General features: G+C 43.7%; 1 protein-coding gene across 1 annotated transcript; it reads left to right on the top strand.

The window, feature by feature from the left end:
* The first annotated feature begins 993 nt into the window (after nucleotides 1-993).
* Nucleotides 994-23,240, top strand: IFI35 (interferon induced protein 35). Its single transcript, XM_033170972.1, has 10 exons — nucleotides 994-1,051; nucleotides 1,738-1,765; nucleotides 2,510-2,596; nucleotides 4,196-4,354; nucleotides 13,263-13,379; nucleotides 14,537-14,690; nucleotides 17,186-17,295; nucleotides 19,531-19,720; nucleotides 20,762-20,868; nucleotides 22,745-23,240. Exons 2-10 carry the CDS (start codon nucleotides 1,751-1,753, stop codon nucleotides 22,946-22,948), a joined length of 1,143 nt encoding a protein of 380 aa, XP_033026863.1. The 5' UTR covers nucleotides 994-1,051; nucleotides 1,738-1,750; the 3' UTR covers nucleotides 22,949-23,240.
* Nucleotides 23,241-26,265: the final 3,025 nt, after the last annotated feature.

Raw genomic sequence — 26,265 nt, forward strand, 5'->3', positions numbered from 1 at the left:
TGTGCAGACAGGCTCTGGTGGATTGGGTTAAGGCGGTTTCTGCACATGCTGCAGAGGGAAGTGAGGGCAGGTGGGGCTTGCAAACCTCGGAAAGTAGTCCCAACTACCAGAAGCTCGGAGGAAGAAAAGGCTTAAGGACTGGAGTCCCTAAGACGGTTGGCCTCCTTCCGGTAACTGCAGCCTAGTTGGTACCAAACATACTGCTCTGCTTTCCTTTGGACCACATCAGTGGTCTTGTTGTCTGGGCATCCCAGGACCTCCAGACACGCTGCCCAGTCTTGCGCCCCAGGGAGGTCACTATTGCATCCAAAACAATGTGGTTGGCAGCAATTGCCAGTTACAGGTCTGCAGCCACAGTAGGTACTATGATTCTTCAGCGGTTTAAATGGAAGCACTTGAGCAAATCGGTTGCTAACACTGTTTTGACTGTGTTCTCCATTGCTTTTCTTTGTCATCGAGCTGCCCCTCTGAAATGCTTACAGTGCACCTCTGAGCATGAGCAGAGTATGGCTCTAGAGTGAAGAAAGCTTGTCACTAGCCCATGAAAACAATAAGGTGCACCACACACACATAGCTAGTAAATACATAATTGCTTAGCTGTGGGTGCTGATTTATTTGGGGGGGGGCACTCTGCACATGTTCATTGCAATTTAAACAATTCTATGCAATCTGCAGTCCTTCGGGCTATATAGCAGTGACAACGGGAAAAGTTTAAAGACAGGTCTATCCATTATTCCAAAACAATCTCTCTGTTGAGATATCGGAAACTGGAAGGTTGCTCCTCGGAAATCCCAGATTAAACACACAAACTCGGGGGACCAAATAGATCCCTTCTTACCCCACAATTCTATGCTGAGATTCCTGCATGGCAAAGGGGGGGGGGTTGGACTAGATGACCCGGGGTCCCTTCCAACGCCACAACGGCGCACCGATCGGGACTGGGGAGCAGACTTCACGCTTCGGGGCGGGGCTTGGTTTGGGGGAGGAGGCTTTTAACAGCTGGAAATCGAAAGTGGAAGCGACTCAAGGAGGCAAGCAGCCGCTGGGAAAGGTAAGGTCGCTAGTTTGCGCGCAGGGGGGGGGGGTGACTTGTAGGCCTGCTCTGGATCCGCTTTTGTCCCCAAACCGCAGCACCCGCCCGCTAACACCCAAGCTCTTGGATGGAGGTGTCCGTGCGCGCCCTCTGCGCGCCGCCTGCCTCTCGACGCCGGACCGTAGGGCGAGGTCAGGATGAGTCCTCCGTAGGGGCGGGTCAGCAACCATTGCATCTGAAGCCTGGGGTTCGGTACCGGGCATTGTGAGTTCAGCAAGCAGCGTGGGTCTCATGGGCGTAGCCAAGCTGCCCTCCCAAATCAATAAAAACACATGGGAAACTGAGGTTCTGCCCGACAACAACAAACCTGACTACTCCTCCCATGGCGGGGTCTCGACTTTTCCGGTGTCAGGTTTCTAGTCCATATGACCGAGGAAAAGAGGCATGGCAGCGTGCAGGGAAACGGAGGCGGGGAATGCCTCGAAACAAGGCATCTCTGGATAAAGACGGGAGTTTTAGGGACCTAAGCTCTTTGTGCTGCTCGAGGGCTATGTGAAGCAGAAGAAATTATGCAAAGCAGATGCATATTTGCATAATGAAACCGTATTATATTCTCTCTGCCCACCCCGCCCGGGGTGGTATTTGGGTTACCTCTGTTTTGCATTAAAGTGCACTGCAAACTCAGCCCTTCCATTTTCTTTCAGGTGTGTCAACAGGATGGATTCAGATGAGGTAAGCAGACAATTGATAGAACCTTTAAAAAAAAAATCTTTATTTCAAAAAGAACCTTTTTATGTATGCAACCACGGCGGCCAGAATTTTAATAGCAAAAAATTGGAAAGGTGATTCAACCCCCTCAAAAATTGACTGGCGGGAGATTAAGAGTAAACTCAAACCAGAAAGTGAGTAAAGATTGGACAATATTCAAAGAACATCTAAAAAAAGTATTGTGATAATACAGATCCCCCGGCAGGTGTCGATTGAATCTTGAATAATAGGGAAATTATAAAAGCAAAAGTCTCCTTTTGATATGTAACGGTTAAAAAATAAGGAAGTGTGAATAGACCAATAATGTGTAAAAAGTACAGTGAGGTGAATCAGAAGTCAAAAGTGTGTGTGATGCATAGCTGTCAAACTTTCCCTTTTTTGCGGCAAATTCCCTTATTATAGCAGAGGGGAACAGCAGGGAAGGTTGACAGGTATGGTGTGATGTCAAATGATATGTTGTTAGCTAGTGTTTAGTTGTTATGAGGGTATGGTATTGGCTTGTTTGTGTTGTTTTTTATGTAGTATGTAAATTGTCCTGCGATAAAGCTTTAATAAAAATAGAAATAATTTTTTAAAAATAGTCCCCTTCTCCTCTTCCCCACCCCCCCACCATGTCCCATAAGTTTTTTGACTCGCCTCCACGCTCCTGCTGTGTCGAGGCAGGAGGCCCTGGGCTGTGAACAAACATCCTTTTGTTCTGCTCTTCAGGACTCCTTCATCCACCTGCCCAGTCCAAGCATCTCAGCAACTGAGTCTTGGGAGACAATGGCGACAGAACAAGCCTTGAGGTTGAAGGTACTCCTCTTTGGGAACAGCGGTTATCTCTCACAGGGGTCTGCAAACTTTTTCAGCAGGGGGCCGGTCCACTGTCCCTCGGACCTTGTGGGGGGCCGGACTATATTTTGGAAAGAAAGAAAAAAAAATGAACGAATTCCTATGCCCCACAAATAACCCAGAGATGCATTTTAAATAAAGTAGCACATTCTACTCATGTAAAAACACGCTGTTTTCCGGACTGCCTGGGGACCGGATTTAGAAGGCGATTGGGCCGGATCCGGCCCCCGGACCTTAGTTTGCCTACCCATGGTCTCTCATGTCGAAAGCGAGTTGTGTTTGGGATCGGAGGCTTTCCTCAAAGCTCTTTCCTTTATTTTTATTTTATTTTTAATTGCTTTTTATTGAGTTTTAAACAGGGTGGGTAAAAATCAATGATTTAAAAATAAATAAATAAAATCTGATTTATTAAAATTTAAATTGGATTTTTTTATTATTTAAATCAGATTTTTAAAACAAAATGCTTATGGAGGAAAAATCTTTCTAAATATAGTTTTCTATTCAAGTTAACATTCTACTCCAAAGGATTTGTTTTAAGTCAGGCATAGGCAAACTCAGCCCTCCAGATGTTTTGGGACTACAATTCCCATCACCCTGACCACTCGTTCTGTTAGCTAGGGATGATGGGAGTTGTAGTCCCAAAACATCCAGTGGGCCGAGTTTGCCTATGCCTGTTTTAAGTTTTTCATGTGTGTTAATAAGTTTTTTTTAATCGTTTAACCACATCAGTTAACAAACATGGATACATATGCTATAATTTTTATTGTTTTAGTTAAATGAATTGCTTAAATTGTTATTAAGGAAATGACTGTTTTTTCTCCTTCCATTAAAGTACAGCAGAAAAGTTGTCCAAATATAAAAAGTTAACTTAATTAAACCTCACAATAATTTCATAATTATCTGTCTGTGTATTTCTAATAGTATAACCAGATCAGTAATTTTTGATATAACTGTAAAAAAAAACGTATCTGAAGAAGTGTGCATGCACACGAAAGCTCATACCAAGAACAAACTTAGTTGTTCTCTAAGGTGCTACTGGAAGGAATTTTTTTTATTTAGGATAAAATACAATATTCATAACTTAAGCATATAATATTGTACAATTCCACAGATTAAAAAAAAAAAACTTCCAGGGCAATTCTCTGCATGTTTACTCAGAAGCAAGATCCACTCTGTTTAGTGGGGATCACCCCAAGGTTAGCATGCCTAGGACTGTGGCCCCCAAAGTATAAGTGCAAAACTGTAAATATATACCTCGTATTAGAGAGGCAGCTCCACCTTATGCTCCTTAAATATTTGTGTTTGCCACCTGAAAAACTGAAAGAAACAATAGATAACACAAACTTCGTAGTAAACAAAAGGAAACATACTATGTGGACAGAAACTTTCTCATATAGTATCAAAGACCATCACCGTGATTGGGTATTCTCAATTTCCCATTTTTCCTACTGGAAATTTTAAGAAAAATTCATCGGGATTAAAAAAACACACATTTTCTTCGGATTTCTCCTTTCCTGATTTATTCTTTCCAACCTTCACATGTCTACTTGTCACCTTTAGGATATGTGCAAAGCATTGGAGGTTGACCAGTTTTCCTTGGAGGCTGGCAGAAAGGAGAGCGAACAAGAGGCATCAAGACTCGAGAGAGAAACTGAGCATCTGCGTAAAAGACTCCAGGAGCTTGAAGAAGAGTCTCAGCCCCAGAAAGCAGGTTTTCAGGTAAAGGTAAAGGTAAAGGGACCCCTGACCATTAGGTCCAGTCGCGGACGACTCTGGGGTTGCGGAGCTCATCTCGCTTTATTGGCCGAGGGAGCCGGCGTGCAGCTTCTGGGTCATTTGGCCAGCATGACTAAGCTGCTTCTGGCAAACCAGAGCAGCACATGGAAACGCCGTTTACCTTCCCGCTGGAGCGGTACCTATTTATCTACTTGCACTTGACGTGCTTTCAAACTGCTAGGTTGGCAGGAGGAGGGACCGAGCAACGGGAGCTCACCCCGTCGCAGGGATTTGAACCGCCGACCTTCCGATCGGCAAGCCCTAGGCTCTGTGGTTTAACCCACAGCGCCACAGACCTTTTAAAACCAGGGTTGAGTATATTCTTCCTTTATTTTTATTTTTTTTATATATATATAATTTTTATTATTTTTACACTAAAATACTACAATAATCCTTAACAAACATTTTCATATATTTTCCATTTGGCTACCAAGCCGTGACTTCCGTCAGTCCCTTCAAGTGGTTTTCTAAATTTTAACTTGATATTATACTTCTTTAATCAACCATTGCTTACATTTTCAAAAAAAAAGAATTTCCCTTACTTTACTATCCTACTTACAATAATAGTTCTACACATTCACTACAAAACTTCTTGAAAACCTATTAACGTATTCAAATGTAAATTGTCTTTCAAATAGTTCGTAAACTTTAACCAGTCTTTGATGAATTTCTGGTCCCGCTGCTCTCGGATTCTTCCCGTTAATTTGTCCATTTCTGCGTATTCAGTCAATTTCACTGTCCATTCCTCTTTCGTCGGTAATTCTTCTTGTTTCCATTTTTGTGCTAGAAGGATTCTAGCTGCCGCCGTTGCGTATTGGAAAAGTCTGATGTCCTTTTTTCAATGTCTGTACCTACAATACCTAACAAAAATGCTTCGGGTTTCTTAACAAAATTATATCTCAACATTTTTCTTAACTCATGGTATATCATATCCCAATACACTCTCACCTTTTTACAGTCCCACCACATGTGAAAAAAGGTGCCGACATTTTGTTTACATTTCCAACACTTATTATCTGACTTATACATCTTAGCTAGTTTAACTGGGGTAATATGCCATCTATACATCATTTTCAATAAGTTTTCTTTTATTGACGTACATGCCGTAAATTTCATTCCTTCCCTCCAAAGTTTTTCCCAGTCTTCTAGCAAAATGTTATGTCCAATATCTTTTGCCCAATGAATCATCACCGATTTCACTTCTTCATCTTTTAAGTTCCATTCCAACAGCATTTTGTACATCTTAGCAAGTACTTTAAAGTCATTGTTAAGTACTTCAACTTCAAACTTTGATTTTGTCTCGCTAAATCCCGTCTTTTTCATATCGCTTTTAAACATTTCATTAATTTGATGGTACTGCAACCAATTATTAACATGTTCTTTCACTTCCTCATATGGTTTTAATTTCCATTTGTTACCTTCTTTCTTAAGCAGTGTCTCATAAGTTATCCATTTCTGACTCATATTTGTCTTTTTCAAACTAATTATTTCAATTGGGGATAACCACCATGGTGTTTTCCTTTCCAACAGGTTTTTATATCTGTCCCATACTTCATAGAGCGACTTCCGGAAAATGTGGTTGCCAAAACTTCTGTGTACCTTTATCTTTTCTTGCCAAAGGTATGCGTGCCATCCGAATCTATTATCATGTCCTTCCAGGTCTAAAAGATCTGGTTTCTTCAAATTTATCCATTCCTTTATCCAACATAGACAAGCTGCTTCATAGTATAACTTCAAGTCCGGTAAGGAAAAACCTCCTCTTTCCTTACTATCTGTCAATAATTTAAATCTTATTCGGGGTTTTTTCCCCTGCCAGATAAATCTTGAAAGTTTCTTTTGCCATTCTCTGAAAACAGCTGTCCCTTTTATTATTGGTATTGTTTGAAACAAGAATAGCATTCTCGGTAGCACGCTCATTTTTACCGCTGAAATTCTTCCCAATAAAGAAAGTTTCATCCTTTCCCACACTTCCAGGTCTCTCTTAATTTTATTCCATGTTAATTCATAATTGTCTTGATACAGATTAATGCTCTTTGGTGTTATCCATATTCCCAAATATTTAACTTTCTTTGCCACTTCAATTTGTATTTTTTGTTGCAGTTCCTGTGCTTCTCCATTTTTCATATTCTTAACCAAAATTTTAGTCTTTTTCCTGTTAAGTTTAAATCCTGCGAATTGGCCAAATTCTTCCATCTCCTCTAATACTGCGTTTGCGCTTTCTAAAGGTTCTTCAACTGTCAGTACCAAGTCGTCGGCATAGGCTTTCACTTTATGTTGAGTCTTTCCGATTGTAATTCCTTTTATTCTTTGTGATTGCCTTATCGTCTTCAAAAGGACTTCCAGGACCGAGATGAATAATAACAGTGAAAGTGGACATCCTTGTCTTGTTCCCTTCTCAATTTCTATACTTTCAGTTAGCGTATTATTTACAATTATTTTTGCTCTTTGCTGTGAATATATTGCCTTGATACTTCTTATAAATTTTTCTCCCATATCCATTGCTTCAAAATTCTTTACCATAAAATCCCACGAGATATTGTCAAAGGCCTTTTCCGCATCCACAAAAATCATAGCGGCTTGCTTCTCATTCCTGACAGTCAGATATTCAATGATATTAATTATGTTTCTTACGTTGTCTTTTAACTGTCTGCCTGGTAGGAAGCCCGCCTGGTCTTCATGAATTATTTCTTTCAGTATATTCTTCATTCTGTTTGCTAATATACTAGCAAAAATCTTATAATCATTGTTCAATAGCGAAATTGGCCTGTAATTCTTGATTTGGAGCAAATCTGAATCAGGTTTTGGTATCAATGTTATGTACGCATCCTTCCAAGTGTCTGGTATTTCCGCTTTCTCTAAAATATTATTCATCACTTCCTTGAGGGGTTCAAGTAGAATGTCTCTAAATTTTTTATAATATCTTGCCGTAAATCCATCCGGTCCCGGAGCCTTCCCACTTTTCAAATTTTTAATTGCTTTGGTAATCTCCTCTTTTTCAATTTTTTGATTTAGTCGGTTCTTCATTTCTGTCGTTATCTTTCGCACCTCTTTTCCTTTCAGATATTTCACAATTTTATTAATATCCTGATTTCCAGATTTTTTATATAATTGTCTATAATATTTTGCGAAGCCCTTTCTTATCTCTGATGGACTTTCAACTTCTTTTTCCTCGATTTGTATTTTGTTTATTGTGTTTTGTTCTTTTCTCTTCTTAATTTGCCAAGCTAGCCACTTTCCTGGTTTATTTGCATGTTCAAAGGATCTCTGTTTCATCCATTTTATTTTCCATTCCACTTCCTGATTTACAATCATCGAGAATTGGTTTTGTAATATCTTAATATTTTGGTTTGCTTTTGTATCATTTGGTTTTACTGCCAATTTTTTCTCATTTTCCATAATTTGTTTTAATATTTCTTCTTTTTTCTTTTCTCTGTTCTTCTTTTTAATACTATTTTGTTGAATGAAGAAACCCCTCATCACCGCTTTTGATGCGTCCCATGCGACGCTGTCCTTTGTTTCTTTTTTCCAATTCAGTTCAAAATAATCTTTTAATTTCTTCTTTGCTTTTTCCTCTAATTCTTCATCGTCTAGCAAGGTTTCATTCAATCTCCATCTGAATGATTTTTCTTCTTTCTTCTTGATTTCGCAGAATATTGAATTATGATCTGAAAATGTTCTGGGTTGAATCTCAATTTTTTCAACTCTCGGTACTATTTCGCTGGATATCATGATATAATCAATTCTTGCATTTGATTTATTTGGTTCTGAAAAGTGCGTGTATTGTCGTTCCAGTGGGTGTCTCAATCTCCAAATATCAATTAAATTACAATTTTCCACCAATGAGAAGAACGTCTTAGGTAACTTCCCTTCCTTTGATTCCATCTTCTTCCTTCTTCTGTCCGTCTCCAATGAGATCACGCCATTCATATCTCCCAAAATTATAATCTTCTGATCCAGATATTCATGTAGCATTTCTTCCAAACCTTTGTAAAATTCTAGTTTATTACCATTTGGCGCGTAGATTCCGACAAAAATAAATTTTTCGCCCTGTGTCGTGACTTGTACTGCAATTACTCTTCCTTCTTCATCTTTGAACAGCTGTTTCGATTCAAGGTTTTGTTTTACATATACCACTACTCCTCTTTTCTTTGTCTTATCTGATGAAATAAATTCATTACCCAACTTCTTTTTAATCAAAATTCTTCTGTGCTTCCTGGCAACATGTGTTTCTTGCAGGCAGATTATATCCAGATTTTTCTTTTGCAAAATATGTTCAATTCTACTGCGTTTCTTTTTTTGATTAATTCCGTTCACATTCCAAGACAGCACGCGTAGTGCCATCTTGGGTTTCTTTGGTTTCTTTACTGTTGTTTACTGTTTACTGTTCTTCTTCTTCTTCTACTTCTCCTTCTTCTTCTTCCTTATTAATATTATCTTCTTCTTCTTCTTCTTCCTCTCCCCCCCCTCCCTGGACCGGGGCGGCACATGCTCCTTCTACTGTTTCCTCCTGTTCCTCCTCCTCCTCCCCCCTCCTCACCTCCTTCTCTTCCTTGTCCAACTCTTTGTATCGCCTGAGAAACTTTGTAAGATCCAAAATTCCTTTCAATTTATGCTTCTTCTCTTTGTAATAAAAGGAAACTCCCTCTGGGAATTCCCACTTGAAGTCTATTTTCTTTTTAAGTAGCGTCCGTGTCAGTGGCTTTAAATACGTGTCTTTAAATACTATTATCATCGTATTATCAATATACAATTTTTTCTCTCTATTTTTCATCAAAATCATATCTCTTGTTGCCTTGTCTTTAAAAATTATCAAACAGTCTCCAGGGAATTTCTTCCCTTTTTTCCCGTTTTTGTTTTTACTTTTAATTCTAAAGACATTCACCACATTCACCGCCAATTCTTCCTTTTGAATTCCAAGCCATTGTGCCAGTTCCGTGATGATTTTAACTCCAATGTCTTCTCCTTGTGTCTCAGGTACCGCTCTTAGCCTCAAATTAGTCTCTCTCTGTTTAAGTTCTTGCATAGCAATCAAATCTTTCATGTCCTCTTGTGCTTTATTAATATCCGAAATGTCGCTGTTTATTTTCCCTTCTTCTTTCTTTATTTCTCTGACCTCTTTTTGTACTCGCTTAAGTCCTTCCTCGTTCTTTTTAGTTCTTTTGTCAATCTCTTGCACTTGAGTTTTCAGTTCTTTAGCTGTTTGGTCCCATTTTTGTTCCATCTGGTCCAGTTTCCCTTCCATAGTCTTTTCACTTTCCTTTATTTCTTTAATATCTTTTTTCAATTCTGATAGCATCTTTATTATTTCTTTGGAATCCTCTTGTCTTCTGTCTGCAGATCCTCTTCTGTCTGCTGGTGTTCCCTCCTTTTTCTTCTCCATCTTATCTCTTCTCTTCTGTTTTTTCTTATTTAAATTATTAATTCCTTCCAAATTATTATATCTTAATCAAAATTCACTTAATTTCATTCCTTCCAATTATTATAATATTATTACATTACCATAAAATATTTAAAGTTCACTTTATAAATTACTCAATCCAGTCCAATTATTATATTTCAAGTCTATCTTTCAATTTTAATTGGCTCAGTCTCAGTCTTTGCCACTTGATTGGCTAATCCAACTTAGATTATAAAACCAGTTTAGAAATTTCCAACAGCAAAGAGAAATTAATCCACACGTCAAAAAAAAAATAAAAGAGAAGAAAAAAGAAGAGGTCACTCCAAAAAAAATAAAAAAAAATAAGAAAAAATAAGCAGAGGATCCACCAACAAGGAAAAAGGAAAAAAAAAGGGGGGTATTCAAACAGCTTCTGCCACTTGTCTGGCTAATCCAAAAAAAATAAAGGAGGGTAAAAAAAAACAGACGACCAAAGTCCTTCTCAAAGAGGATGCAAGAGAGAACAAAAAAAAAGGGAGGGGAAAAAAGGGGGAACAAAGAAAAGGGGAAAAACAGGAAAAAAACAGGAAAAAAAAACCTCGTACTCTTCAGCCTCTCGGCCTAATCCAAACCGCTCCGGCAAAAGGAGGGGGGGTGAGGCGTCAGGGGAAGCAGAAAATGGCGATCGCTGTCCGCGGATGGGGGTAAGTCCTTTCTTGCACTCACGCCGATCAGGGAGATGCTTAAAAATCAGGGTAATCAGACAGTCTAAATCCCAAATCAATTGCTGCTGTACTAGGAGCTTTATTTCTTACTTTTGAACAGTTTTAATAAGTTTTTAGCACTCTTTACTGTCGTTGCGCAGCTCATTCAAAAGCGAAAGTAAGTTTTACCGGAGAGCCCCCGATCGCAGCTGGTTCCCGTAGTTCATCAAAAACTAACAAAACAAACTAAAATAATAAACCTTCAAAGTCTTTAATATCCTAATTCATTCCTTCAGTCAATTAATTTCAGTTTTTAGTAGTGCGTTAATAGGTAAAGTCAATTACTTTCAGTCTCGGCTTTGCGCTCCTCCGTATATATACAAATAACCACAGTCGGGGCTGACCTCCTTTTTAGACCCCGCTGCCTTCCGAATTAGATTCCAAATTTAAGTTTAACACCAACCTTTATACCAAATTCGGGTTCTTCTTTTTTGAGAATCGGTCGTAGAGCCGTGGAGACCTGAGGCTGCGTTCCTGTGAGCAGAAAATGGCGTCCCGTGCCGGCGCCTCAATCTCGCCAACCTTCTTTCCTCCCAAACGGGAGTTTTCTCGGTGGCGGAGAGACCTCCTCAGCACTGTTGGGATCCCTGTCCCCAAAACATTCCTTTTGGGGCTTTTAGGGGGTTGCGGCGCCCTGCAAACACCCCTTTTTCCTCACAAAGAACCGGACTTTCCCCGGAGGGCTAAGTCCCGTCTCCGCTCGGCTCCTCGTCCGGCCGGAAGTCTGAGTATATTCTTCCTTTAAAGCAGGGAAGGGGAAACTTGAGACGCTCCAGTTGTTGTTGAACTCTCCAGCAACAACTGCCGGGCTACAGATTGCTCAGCCCTGCTTTAAAGAAAAGCAAATTATTCATCAAGTTAACCCCAGGCCTGCACTGAGAGATGTTCAGTTATGCAGTCGTTCTGGTGAAACATAAGCACTCGTTTTCTTATTTTGTATCCTTTTATTTTGCTTCTGCAAGTCACTGTGAAAGGTCGGGGGGGGGGGAATACGACCACAGCAAATCGTCCTCCATGTTTCCCTCCATCTCTCTGATATTTCCCCAGGTGTTGCTGACATATGTTCAGGGTTTTCTTGCAGTTGTGTAGAGCCGCAAGATTCGGAGCTCACAGATAACAGAGCTGGAAACAGTGCTGGCTACACTCAGGGAAGTAAATTCTCTTTCGTTCAAATAACTGTATTTTGAACACACGGACTTACTGAGATTCTATCGGCATTGATAGGCTGTGAGGAGTGTTCTGGGCAGAATGCCAGCTGCTGATTACCGACACCTCCTGCTCCTAGAAGCTGTGTCCTGCTCCTAGAAGCTGCTTTCAGCAGTATCCACAGAGAAATTTAAATTTAAAGCAAACCTCTAATTCCAGACTGAATAAACTCAAGTACTCTCTACCTCCCCTCTGGTTAAGAAACCAATATTGATGAGTCATCTACTTCCACTTGCATTATTATGCCAGTTAGAAAACATAACAGGGACCCAGAGGACCCAGAGGAAGCAGCTCCAACACCAGCTTCCAAGCAATCTAAGCTGGAGGAATTTTTTTAATAATAAACCTGTTTTTACAGTTTTAACAAAAAATCGGTTCTCTCCTCTCGAGGAGAATGATGATGATGAAGAGGAGAATAACAGAGATGGGAGTGCAAAAACAGATCCAATAAAGGGGCAAGTTGACCGTGGACATTTAAGAGAGGAAGGAATAACAACAAGTGGGGAGAATACCCAGCTAACTTTAATTGCTAGAACAGTGGAGCATATTTTCAATCAAATTAGAGGTATTGCCTCCCAATTAAGCAAATTATCTGAGGAGGTTCTCAACCTATCAGTCAACAATAAACAGGCACTAGCGGTACATCAAAGCTCCAAAGGGAAATGGCGACAAGAGCTGACCCCTAAGCATGAGACAGAATGCATAGAAACCTTTAAAACTTGCAGTTGTGTAGGCCAGACACATGCTTCAAGGAAAGTTAGAGCTGAGATTCTCAGAAAATTGGACTCTGGCACCCTACCCCTAGGTTAACACATGTACATAATAATAAATTATGCAAACTCTGCAACTTATGTGATAAGCCTGTTGTTACTTGTTTGTCAGGGACGCAGGTGGTGCTGTGGTCTAAACCACTGAACCTCTTGGGCTTGCCGATCAGAAGGTCGGCAGTTTGGATCCATGTGACTCTGTCCCAGCTTCTGCCAGCCTAGCAGTTTGAAAGCACACCAGTGCAAGTAGATAAATAGGTACCGCTGCGGCGGGAAGGTAAACGCCGTTTCCGTGCGCCGCTCTGGTTTCCCTCACGGTGTCCCGTTGTGCCAGAAGCAGTTTAGTCATGCTGGCCACATGACCCGGAAAGCTGTCTGTGGACAGACGCCGGCTCCCTCGGCCTGAAAGCGAGATGAGCGCCACAACCCCATAGTCGCCTTTGACTGGGCTTAACTGTCCAGGGATCCTTTACCTTTTTACCTGTCCGTTTGCCATCATTGCATGCCTCCCCCAAATTATGTTCTCTGGGCAGTGTATGGTAAAATATTGAAATGCAATAATCGACCGTAAAAATGTGCCTATGTAGGAAACTCTTGGTTTGGCTGCACTTTAAATATCCCATAGATGGCAGATGGAGTCCAACCACATCTTGGGCACATCTTGGGTTTACAGCTTGTCTGCACTGGCAGCCATCCCTCGTGTTCCCTGTTGATGGATCACCATCTTTTCCCTGCAGAGAGAGATTCAGTTGGCGCTGACGGAAAAACGGCAATTGCTACAAGAGAAACTGGCTCTGGAAAACGAACTGGAGCAGCTGGAAAGGTTTCAGGTTGCCCAAGAAGAGCTCCACAAGGTACTGGGGTGTGGTCATGTGGGAAATAGGCTAGTTTTCCCCGAACTCAATGTAGGCAAGCTTGTGTCTTTCCCTGAAGGGAGCCATTGAATCCCAGTCAGAATTCCTCTTGAGGTTCCATCTTGTACACAGGCTGAGACCCTACCTGCCCGCCGACTGTCACGCCAGAGTGGTGCATGCTCTAGTTATCTCCCGCATGGACTACTGCAAAGCACTCTACGTGGGGCTACCTTTGAAGGTGACCCAGAAACTACAACTACAATGTGGCTGCCAGACTGGTGACTGGGATTGGCCGCTGAGGCCATATAACACCGGTCCTGAAAGATCTACATTGGCTGCCAGTATGTTTCTTAGCACATAGCACAATTCAAAGTGCTGGTGCTGACCTTTAAAGCCCTAAACGGTCTCGGCCCAGTATATCTGAAGGAGCGTTTCCACCCCCATCATTCAGCCCTGATGCTGAGGTCCAGCTCTGAGGGCCTTCTGGCGGTTCCCTCATTATAAGAAGTGAAGTTACAGGGAACCAGGCAGAGGGCCTTCTCGGTAGTGGCACCCGCCCTGTGGAATGCCCTCCCATTAGATTTCAAGGAAATAAACAACTATCTGACTTTTAGAAGACATCTGAAGGCAGCCCTGTTTAGGGAAACTTTTAATGTTTGATGTTTTATTGTGTTTTTAATATTCTGTTGGGAGCCGCCCAGAGTGGCTGGGGAAACCCAGCCAGATGGGCAGGGTATGTATATATGTATGTATGTATGTATGTATAAATAAATAAATAAATAAATAAATAAATAAAGATAATAATTATAATAATTCTTATTATTATTCCTCTTTTCTGCCCTGCAAACCAACTGAGACTGGTGGCGTTTGTCCAATGGCAAGGCAAAATCTCTGCCTATGCACAGAAGTGCTCTGTCCTTTCCTTAACATTTTCCTTAAACTACCTGGTAGCTAAGTTCTACAATTACTTATTAATTTAAAAGTTTTAATCGGAAGAGGCAATGTGAAATACAAAACTAGAAGAGTACGCGTGGGAAGATACCTCCAGTTGAAATTCTGACTCAAAATAGAGTTTGTTGTAGAGTGCGAAACCTGGCAGAAAAAAAAACCCATTCTCATATCAACCTTCTCTCTCCTGCCCTCCGCCAACTCTCCAGGTGCCAACCAACTTACCTGAACGGGCGATGGTGTTTAAAGGCCATGTGGAAGAGGCGAAGGAGGAGACACTGCCTAACTGTTTGACAGTCCGGCCACAGATTCGATACCCTGTGCCTGGGGGGTCGGCTCTCATCACTTTTGAAAGCCACGAGGGTAGGAGCAGCTGTTCCGTATTGAAATTCTGACCCCGAAAAGATGCCACAGGGGTGGCCCTAAGTTGGGGAACCTAAGAACAGGCAGAGATATAGGCAATTGGGAGCATTTTGGCCCAGGGACATTTTTGGGTCACTTCTGTGCTCGGTGCCATGTGCGTGTGCACAATCGTGTGCCTTTCGGACGCGCATTAATCGGTCGCTGCCTGTACACACGCTGCAGTTAACGGCCATGACTAGCTTACATCCATTCATTGTAATGGATCTACTCTGAGTAATAGTTAGCTAACTACAACCCGAAGGCTCCTTGGGGGGTGATTTCAACCAGCCCCTTGCCAGCAGTAGGAATCCTGTATAAAGTCCCAACCACTTTTATCTCTAGTGATGGGACTTGCTCTTCCGCTGTAGAGAAGGCACCTTAAGAGATCACCCAGCTACAATTCCTGGTTTCTCAATTTAATTCAACTCTCTATTGATGAAGGTTCCATAGTTCTTGCCCAACCCTTTCAAGCAATGTCATTGTTGGCATCCGTCTGTCTCAAAGACGTGCATGAAGTCAAACTACTGTGCGAGCTGCACTGAGGTGACCTCTTGTGGGCAGTATGTATGGAAACCCTGGTCTTCCCAGCCTTGCTGTTGTGTTCCAAAGGAATAATAATAATTATTATTTTATTACTTATACCCCACCCATCTGGCTGGGTTTCCCCAGCCACTCTGGCCAGTTTACAGAATACAGCGGTACCTCAGTTTTCTTTTTCTTTCCCCCCTTTTTTAAAAGTATTTTTTATTAAAGATTTTGTTGATTTACAAAGGTGTGTGCAATTTTCAGTTTTCGAACGTAATCCGTTCCGGAAGACCGTTCGAGTTCTGAAATGTTCGAAAACTGAAAACTCAGCAGCCGACAGCTAGGCCTCAGGATCTTGCACTCAGAGGAAGCAGCGTTTCATGTTCGACTTCTGGGGCTTGTTCGAAAACCGAAGCATTTACTTCCAGGGTTACGGCGTTCGAAAACTGAAACGGAGACATTCGAAAACCGAGGTACCACTGTATGTAAAGCACAATAAAGCATCAAACATTAAAAACTTCCCGATACACGGCTGTCTTCTAAAAGTTGTACAGTGGTACCTCGGGTTACAAACACCTCAGGTTACAAACACTTCGGATTACAGACTCCGCTAACCCGGAAGTAGTACCTCGGGTTGAGAACTTTACCTCAGGATGAGAACAGAAATTGTGCGCCAGCAGCGGCAGGCCCTGTTGGCTAAAGTGGTACCTCAGGTTAAGAACGGTTTCAGGTTAAGAACAGACCTCCGGAATGGATTAAGTTTGTAACCAGAGGTACCTCTGTATAGCTATTTATCACCTTTACATCTGAAGGAAAGCAGATTTTTTTTTCTTTTTATTAGCAGCAGTCTAAGTGAAAGAAGATGTTTGATATGATTTGACTTAAGAAGTAATATGTTGTGTTATGAAGCTGTATTTTTTAATTATTATGAAGTTATATGTGGAATAGATTTGATTTAAGTTAAGAAGTGATAGGCTATTGTGAAGTAAAAACAAGATTTTAAGAAGTATGTTTAGTTTTGATTTTTAAATGAATTAATTTCAGAGATGAGAAGTTATTAAAGTAAAACTGGAATTGGAACCAAAGGAGAGTGAACGGGGGAAGTCACCTTGTAATGATTCGAACAAGAAAAGTTTTTTGTGTGTGTGTAAACAAGAAAAAGAATTGTTGGTGTATTTGTATTTGTTTTATTATGGTTTGATTGTTGGGTTTGTGTTTGGGTTTGTGTTGATGTATGTGTTATGTTGTTCTTTGTTTTGTAAAAACCAATAAATTCCTTTAAAAAAAAAAAAGGAAAGCAGAGCAAGACATTTGTCACCAGCTTGGCTGCAGGAGTTGCCAGAAGGAGGCATGCAAGGAGACATCCAACCGCCTTAGGGATTCCACTCCAGATTTGTGTAGAGTTTATTCCTTAGCCTGGATATCCTGCAATGCAGCAGATATTTCAGATCCGAGTTTTCCTTCTCCTAAATGGGCTACCTTCCCAGGATGACAAGCCCCACCTGCCCCTCACTCCCCTCTATAGCACATGCAAAAAAATGCCTTCTTGACCGCTGGACCCACTATGGGTCTCGTCTGCTCAATCTGCCAGAGCCTGCCTTTGAATGCAGGGGAAGTCCCTAACCCACCGAGGGTTTGAGACTTATTGACTGGTTTAACCAGCTAGTCAAAGCCATTCCTGGGGTGCAGAGTAGGGACCAAAGGTGGACAAGCTACCCCAGGAGGAGCATGGCTCACCTTGCCTCTCCCCTAACACTCCACACACCCCTCGGTGCAATCACACATAGACAAAGAAAAAAAGCATCTTGTTTCCATCTTAGAGGAGGATGGGAGCTAATTCTGGGTTGCTGAACTGACAGATGGGAAAACATATGGATGGAAGGAGATAGTTGGGGTTGAATTGACCTCTTTTTTCCACTCCTCCCCATCAGTTGCCTCCAGGATCATTGGAATGGAGCAGCATCATGTTCAACTGGATGAATTCAGCTATGTGCACGTGAAGGCTGAGGCGATGACTTTACTCTTGCCCTCATCGTTGGAGGTGGGTTCTGCATCTGCAAAATTGGACCCACAATACAGATCTGGTGCATCCAAACCTTGGGATGATTGCGGGGTGGTGGTGGTGGTAATTGTTTGTGATTGGGAACGTTTGGAACAGAAAATGGGCTGGAACGGGAAAGTTCGGATTCTTTATCGAATCTTAACTCTGTAAACTAGAAACCTGTTCTTGGTTTTAGTAGTATTATTTTAAAAAATGAAAGCTGACGTTCCCGGGAAGTTGAATGCTGTGCTTGGTACCACAGTCAGCACATTTTCGGCACCTCTGCGGTACATGCAGTTAGGCTACAATCCATGCAACTGCGGTAGCACTCTGTCAGGGCCGGAGTAAAGCACAGGTCAGCGACAAAACCAATAAATCGTCCGAGGCCAGTGCTGTTGTTATTGGCCTTCATTGGCATAAGTGTAAACAATAAAACTATACAAAGTCATCAAAATACATTGATAATCCAAACACATAGGATATATAAAAACCTAGATAGCCACCACTGAGTCAATCAGGCAACTTTAGATTTTGCTTTAAATATTTATTCCAGAAAACAGACCATAGCTCAGGCCTAGTGGTCTTAGCAACTCTTTCTAGGAGGCCTTGCCCCAATGAAGCAGTTAGGAGGACTGAAGGTCCCCATCTTCCCGGTATCCACTAAGACTCCTCCTCTCCAGGGTCTTTCCAACAACAACAACAACAATTTTATTATTTTTTATCCTGCCCATCTGGCTGGGTTTCTCCAGCAACTCTGGGCGGCTCCCAACAGAATATTAAAAACACAATAAAACATCAAAGAATTCCCTAAACAGGGCTGCTTTCAGATGTCTTCTAAAAGTCAGATAGTTGTTTATTTCCTTGACATCTGATGGGAGGGCGTTTCACAGGGAGGGCGCCACTACCGCTAAGGCCTTCTGCCTGGTTCCCTGCAACCTCACTTCTCGCAGGGAAGGAACCGCCAGAAAGCCCTCAGCTCTGGACCTCAGTGTCCGGGCTGAACAATGGGGGTGGAGACGCTACTTCAGGTATACAGGACCAAGGCTGTTTAGGGCTTTAAAGGTCAGTGCCAACACTTTGAATTGTGCTCAGAAACGTACTGGGAGCCAATGTAGGCCTTTCAGGACCGGTGTTATATGCTGTGTCAGACTGCGTCTGTACACAACCACCCTCTGCTCTGGCTGTTTCGTTTCTCTGCGAGTTCTAGGAGGCCAGGGGAGAGAGGAACTGGCCATAGCAGGAGGGGGAGACTCCCTGGATTCTTCAGCCGCCTGCCTCTAGGCCAGCCTCCGCTTCCGCCTCCGAGTTAGGACTGCTCTCTGCCACAACTTCTTCCAGCTCGCTAAACCCTGTCACCTCTCCTGCTGCTGACGCCTCCTCCTCCCAGCAGTGCTGTCAAGTATCCCGTTTTCCCCGGGATTCTCCTTTATTTTAAGCAGTTTCCCGCTGCTCTCCCTTATTTTTTATTTCCCTTAAATTTCCTGTTTTTAATGGAAGCAGCTCCTCCCCTGCTGGCCAGGGACTGGGTGGGAAGACCTCGCCTACTTGGAGAGAAAAGCCTCAGCCCTCAAAGCAAGTGGGAGCCGTTTCCCGTGCTTACAGGGGGGTGTATTCCTCCCCCTGCATCAGCCCCTATCCATTGCCGCCGAGCCCCTCAGCTGGCCAATAGGGTTAGCTGGCGGGCGGAGCCTGGCTGCCCTTGAGCAGCTGCTGCTTCCTGTCCTGTTTTGATGGGATCAGACAAGAAGACAATGGGGCTCCATTGTGCGGAGCACATGGCTGCCCTCCTCTTTGCTGGCTGCCCTCCTATTTGCTCCGCTCCAAGCCCGAGGCCGCTTGGAGTTTACATTAATGCTCCGCCCACTTTTGCTTCTGACTCCGCCCACCACTGATATGTGACTGTCCCCGGGATAGGTGAGACTGCTGATCCCTTATTTTCAAATCCGAAACTTGACAGCTATGCCTCCCAGTCCACTTCCTCTTCTCTTGCTGACCACTCATCCTTGCCCTGCTCTGAGCCTTCCTCCCCTGGGTTCCCCGGCTGGTGCCTCCCATCGCTCTTCTGCATCCAGCCAGACTGTCACCACACTACTGTTGGAGGTGGGTTGTGTGGAGGGAGGTGGCTTGTACCCAACCCCACATTCTCTTCTTCCCCCCATGGACTTTTTTCCTCAGCTGCGCCATGATGCGGCCTAAAACCTTTCCCCCTCCCTATCCCATCCCCGTGCCGTGCAGATCTCCCTGGAACGGAGTCCGCGAAGGGTCCTGCTTTCTGGCATCGTGGCCTCCTCTCTGCCTGAGGACCGGCTGCTTGAGAAGCTGGAGTTGTTTTTCAGCAAGCGGCAGAACAAGGGAGGCGAGGTGGTCAGCGTCGAGCGGCTGAGCGACTCTGGCCACGTGGTGCTGACATTTGTGGATGATGGAGGTACAAGGGGATAGCTGCAGGGGCAGTGAGGGGGGGCAGGTGGCTTGCTTACCTCAAGAATCAGTGAATTATTTTTGTCGCAAGGGAGGTGATCATCCTGATTTCCCTTTCTTGGACCATCTCCAGCTCATCTATGAATGCTTAAAGATTTATTTTAAACCGAAATTGCCATATTTTTGTTTGAGCGGCCATTCATTTTACAGCCAGGATGTAAGTAAGCACATCATTTAATTTCCCTGTGATTGGGCTTGCTTTCTCCCACCCCACAATATATGATGATCTTCATTCGGAAGAGATTTTGTGCTAGGAGCTGTACAGAATGCAAGAGTCCCTTCTGCCAAATGCCAACTACAGTAGAACCTTGGTTCTCGAACGGCTTAGTTGATGAACAAATCGGAACCCGAATGCCACAAACCCAGAAGTAAGTGTTCAAGAACCAAGGCACCACTAAGCCCTATGCGGCTTAGGACCCTCGTACCTAAGGGACTGCCTCTCCTGGTATGTCCCGTGTAGGACCTTAAGGTCCTCAAATAATAATCTTTTGGAGGTCCCGAGTAACAAAGATGCTAGGTTGGCCTCAACTAGGGCCAGGGCCTTCTCAGTATTGGCCCCGACTTGGTGGAACAGTCTATCACAAGAGACCAGGGCCCTGCGGGATTTGGCATCTTTCCGCAGGGCCTGCAAGACGGAGCTGTTCCACCTGGCCTTTGGGTTGGTTTCTGTTTGATAGTTATGCTTCATTCTTTTATTGTGGGCTATTTGAAAATGAGACTGCAGTTTTAATTTTGAATTTTTAAATTTGTATTTTAATCTGTATTTTAAATTGATTGTTTTTATGTTTTGCTGTGATTTTAATTAGTGTTAGCCGCCCTGAGCCCGGTTCTTGGCTGGGAAGGGCAGGGTATAAATAAAAATTTATTATTATTATTATTATTACGCTTTGGGTAGTTAGAGCTGCACCGTTTTTTTAAAAGCGGCGAGATGGGAAGCACACCGGGAGTCGCAGTGTTGTCCTTTTCTTCACCTCTCCCCCTTCTACAGTGGCCGAGCGGCTCATCCAAATAGGTCGGTGCCAAGTGCCCATCGGAGAGGAGTCTCACACAGTCAAGCTGTCGCACTATGTCGGCGGGGAAATCGCAGAGCTGCAGGTGAGGAGAAACGAAGGTTATGTGGCCGTGTGCGTTGCTTCAGAATGTGGTAATCCGGGTCAGGCCTGCTCTCCCATGAGGTGGACGGAGGCAGCCGCTTCGGGCGGCGGGATCCCAAGGGGCGGTGCCTCCACCATGAAAGAAGCAGCTGCGGCTTCTCCTCCTCACTTCACCCTGCTGCCGGAACCAAGAAGCTGCAACCACACAACCTCACTTCAACAAGGCTTCAGGGGGAGGGTGTGGCACCTTCCTGTTTCTCCTCGAGAGCCAGTGTGGTGTAGTGGTTAAGAGCGGTAGACTCATAATCTGGGGAACCGGGTTCGCTTCCCCGCTCCTCCACATGCAGCTGCTGGGTGACCTTGGGCTAGTCACACTTCTCTGAAGTCTCTCAGCCCCACTCACCTCACAGAGTGTTTGTTGTGGGGGAGGAAGGGGAAGGAGAATGTTAGCCGCTTTGAGACTCCTTCGGGTAGTGATAAAGCGGGATATCAAATCCAAACTCTTCTTCTTCTTCCTCAGACGGTGAAATGGGATGGGGGGGCAGTCCCTAAGGGTCCCTCCTGCTCAATGGGGTCCTGACCAACTGCCCCAAGGCTCTACCACGACGGCACCACTGACCTCAGGAAACCAAATCATGCAGCAGCACCGCTGTCCAAAATCAGGTGCATGTTGGGTTCCTGGATCTTCATGTTTTTCGTTGCTGCTGGTGGTGGTGGTAATGTTTCCATTTATCAAAAGCCACCAGGATTCTTCAGCTCCGGCGGCATCATTCATGGTGTGCTAGGGATTTCCCCTGCATGCAAAAGACAGGCTCCGGCAGCTTGAGCAAATAGTCTGGAATTTCGTCTGGGATTTAACCAGCGCAGTCTGCTGCATCGGCAAAATTCTGAATTTCACTTCTTTTTTTAAAATATAATTTTTATTATTTTTTACACTATACTACTACAATATAAAATTAAATCCAACATTTTCATACATTTTCCACTTTGGCTTGCAAAGCCATGACTTCCCTCAATCCCTCCACATGGCTTTCGGAATTTTATCTTGATATTATACTTCTTTAATCAACTATTGCTTACATTATCATAAAATTCCTTCTTACTTTAACTACCATACTTACAATAATATTTCTACACATTAACTACAAAACTTCTTGAAGTCCTATTAGCGTATTCAATTGTAAATTGTCTTTTAAATAGTTCGTAAACTTAAACCAGTCTTTGGTGAATTTCTGGTCCCACTGTTCCCGGATTCTTCCCGTCATTTTGTCCAATTCTGCATATTCCGTCAATTTCACTGTCCATTCTTCTTTCGTCAGTAATTCTTCTTGTTTCCATTTTTTGTGCTAGAAGAATCCTAGCTGCAGTCACTGCGTATTGGAAAAGTCTAATGTCCTTCTTTTCAAATTCTGAATTTCACTTCTAACCCTAAATAGTGGGTCCAATGATCAAGAAGATGGTTTCAGCACATGACGTACCTAGGAAGGTAGCCCATCTCGGAGAAAGCTCTGATCCTCAACCTCCGCCGCCTTGCAGGATATCTTTGGGGGAAGTAAAAGGCCAAGGAGTGGAGTCCCTAAGACAGTTGGATGGCGTCTTGTACGCCTCCTTCTGGCAGCTCCCGCGGCCAAGCTGGTGTCAGGCGTATTGCTCTGCTTTCCTTTGGACCCCATCAGTGAGGCCGAGAGTGGGGAGGTCTTGTCATCTGGGCAGCCCAGGACCTCCGTGCACTGCCCAGTCTTGCACCCCACTTCGGTGCTGCTAACGCAGCGGTTCGACTTCACCTCCGGAGGCGTGTTTCTTTGTCTCCCGAGGCAGATGGACGCTGACAACAAAATCCTCTCTTTTTTTTCTTTCTTTCTTTCTCCCCATTCCAGTTCCGTCCTTCGGTCTGCGCTCGGACTGTCGTGCTGACGGGGATTCCAGACGTCCTGGATGAGGAACTGATGCGCGATGCCCTGGAGATTCATTTCCAGAAGCCCAGCAAGGGTGGGGGGGAAGTGGATTCCATAGCTTACGTCCCGATTGGACAGTGTGCAGTAGCTGTCTTTGAAGGGGGGGAGGAGGAGGAGGAAGACTGAGCATCACCCTACCTTCCAGAGGCAGAGAAAGCTTTCTTAAATTGATTTCGGTGCAAGTGGCTGCTCACAACTCCCATCAAGGAAAGATCCCGCCAAGAAGGATGCAACATTTGGGGGAGGGGGAAAGTTTTGATATTCTGAATTAATGAATCGCTGCAAGGATGTGGAGACTCTCGGATAAATCTCACTCAGGTATAAAAACGGAACGGATATCCTTGTGAGCGTAATTCTGTATTGTGAAGAACCGGGGGGTGGAGTTCTTGCTGTTTGGATTAAAGGAAGAGGCAGGCCCTGGCACACAGCGACACCCCTTTTCTCTGACATGTGGACTTTTATCGGCATTATTTGGTGCTTTGGCTTGTGGTTTCTCCTGCTGCTGCCTTGTCCCTGTTCAGTAATTCTTTTTTTTTTTTAATAGGAATTTATTGGATTTTCAAAATTAAACAGATTACAAATACAACCAATACACACAAAACAACACAATACACACAAAACAACACAATTAATTAAAAATCCTTCACTTCTTTAAAATCCTAAACTTAGGACTTCCTCGCGACCTCTCTTATGCGTTCATTTCTGATCTTCTTTAGTAACTTTGTAACATTGTAAAATCTTATTTCTTTCATCTATTCTTAATCTTGCAATTTTAATCAACATATCTCAAATCATACAAATTGTTCTTATCAAATAAAGTATCAAATTCCAAATCTTAACTTCTTATATCCTTTCTTCACTTAACTTAATAAAGCTGTTGCCCTTGTTACTTCTGATTCCAACTTCAAAAATATAAAAATCAACACATTTTAACAAAAACCCAAGTATTTCTTCCATTCTCAAAATCCATTTTCCCTCTGATGTCGGAGTACCGTGGTCAGCGTTCATATTACATCTCTTAAATCCCCTTACCCCGCCCCCCTCCTCACCATCCTCCCTCTTCCCATTTCCATCTCTGTTCAGTAATTCTGTCTCAAACGCTTGCAGTTCACCCAAAGTGAAGGAGAGAGACTCTCAGAAAAGCGGAATAAAGAGAACTGCAGAATCGCCCTCCTGCTGTTCGCAAATAATTAAATCATTTTGTGTGGCCATTACTAAAGAGACCGTACAGTGGTACCTCGGGTTAAGAACTTAATTCGTTAATCAGCCAGAGCACGGTTTCTGTTCTTATCCTGAAGCAAAGTTCTTAACCTGAAGCGTTATTTCTGGGTTAGCGGAGTCTGTAACCTGAAGCGTCTGTAACCTGAGGTACCACTGTATTTTAAGCATCATCACTCCAGGTTTTAAAAGTAGTCTGAAAGATGGCTTAGCAAACAAACATTACAGTGGTACCTCGGGTTAAGAACTTAATTCGTTCTGGAGGTCCATTCTTAACCTGAAACTGTTCTTAACCTGAGGTACCACTTTAGCTAATGGGGCCTCCCGCTGCCGCCGCACAATTTCTGTTCTCATCCTGAAGCAAAGTTCTTAACCCGAGGTACTATTTCTGCGTTAGCAGAGTCTGTAACCTGAAGCGTCTAACCCGAGGTAAAGGTAAAGGGACCCCTGACCATTAAGTCCAGTCGCGGACAACTCTGGGGTTGCGGCGCTCATCTCGCTTTACTGGCCGAGGGAGCCGGCGTACAGCTTCTGGGTCATGTGGCCAGCATGACTAAGCCGCTTCTGGCGAACCAGAGCAGCGCACGGAAATGCCGTTTACCTTCCCGCTGGAGCGGTACCTATTTATCTACTTGCACTTTGATGTGCTTTCGAACTGCTAGGTTGGCAGGAGCAGGGACCGAGCAACGGGAGCTCACCCTGTCGCGGGGATTCGAACCGCCAACCTGATCGGCAAGCCATAGGCTCTGTGGTTTAACCCATAGCCACTGTATTAATGGAAGTGGGCCCTAAGGTTTTCAGGGAAGTAAAGTGCTTGTGTGTGTTTGTCTTTCTGCAAATGTCATCTGCAGCTACTCACAAACCAGTCCACAGAGTTTGTTTCATTTATATCCTGCCTTTCCTCGAGGATCTCAAGGCGGCCTACATGGTTTCTTGCCCCTCACCCAATTTTATCTTCATGACACCCCTGTGAGGTAGGTCAACTAAGTTTTGTGGCGGAGTGGGGTTTTGAAGCAGTCTTTTCCCATGCCTAATTAATAATAATTCTATACCACTCATCATCCAAGGATAACAGGATGCTTCACAATATAAAAACACAAAAATACACATCATAGTAACAAACAATCACCACACAGTTTAAAAGGCCATAGATTGTTTAATTAGCCAAAGGCCTAGGAGAAGTGTTTTTGCCTGGCAGCTAAAGATGTATGACGATGGCCCCTGGCAAGCCTCCTTGGGGAGAGATTTTGCAAGCGAGGAGCCACCACAGAAAAGGCACTGTTCTTGTGTTTCCGCTCTCCGGGCCCCTCGTCTAGGAAGCTCATAAATAATTAGTTCATACTGGGTTTTTAAGCTGCCCTTGCAGGACTGCTGCCAAGTCGCTTCCTTCCAGCCTGTTGAATCATGACAAGAGAAGGTCCCAGGGTTGTTTTGAAGATAAAATGAGCTGGAGAGAACCACATGCTGGAGCTGGAGGAAAGCCGGTGTGTAAATTTATTTGTGATTCCACAATGGCTACCCGCAAACTGCAGGATTTCTGAGCATGAACAAAGTGCATTTCAACTGCTGCATGATCTCTGCTAGCTAGCCTCATGCTCCTGAAAGGGCTTCCAGGGCATAAGTCGGCTTTGAGAGCTAAGAGCTTCTCAGGCGTGGGATGCGGGTGGCGCTGTGGTCTAAACCACTGAGCCTTGGGCTTACAGATCGGAAGGTCGGTGGTTCGAATCCCCGCGATGTGTTGAGCTCCCGTTGCTCTGTCCCAGCTCCTGCCAACCTAGCAGTTTGAAAGCACGTCGAAGTGCAAGTAGATAAATAGGTACCGCTCCAGCAGGAAGGTAAATGGCGTTTCTGTGCGCTGCTCTGGTTTGCCAGAAGCGGCTTAGTCATGCTGGCCACATGACCCGGAAACTGTATGCTGGCTCCCTCGGCCTATAGAGCAAGTTGAGCGCCGCAACCCCAGTCGTTCCCAACTGGACTTAACTGTCAGGGGTCCTTTACCTTTAGCTTTGAACCAGGCTGCACCGGTTAGCACTGAGGGTGTAAAAAGTTTGCAAGATTCGACCAAAAAGGTAGTCCGCCAGGTGCCCCAAGAATTTCCCACGGAGGGCATGACCTCACACCCCTTGACCTCACACCCCTACACACACAATAACTTAACCAGGAGGTAATTGACCTCTGTGCATGGAGGTTACATTGACTGACTGACCCTCCATCGGTCCCTGTGC

Source organism: Lacerta agilis, chromosome 14, assembly GCF_009819535.1.
Source record: "Lacerta agilis isolate rLacAgi1 chromosome 14, rLacAgi1.pri, whole genome shotgun sequence".
NCBI classification, from domain to species: Eukaryota; Metazoa; Chordata; class Lepidosauria; order Squamata; family Lacertidae; genus Lacerta; species Lacerta agilis.

Bases quoted from the DNA above. Each gene is read 5' to 3' on its own strand.
- IFI35 (XM_033170972.1), top strand. The intron at 4,355-13,262 runs GTAAAGGTAAAG...TTTTCCCTGCAG, and splicing joins CCCAGAAAGCAGGTTTTCAG to AGAGAGATTCAGTTGGCGCT. The intron at 14,691-17,185 runs GTAGGAGCAGCT...CCTCCCCATCAG, and splicing joins CACTTTTGAAAGCCACGAGG to TTGCCTCCAGGATCATTGGA.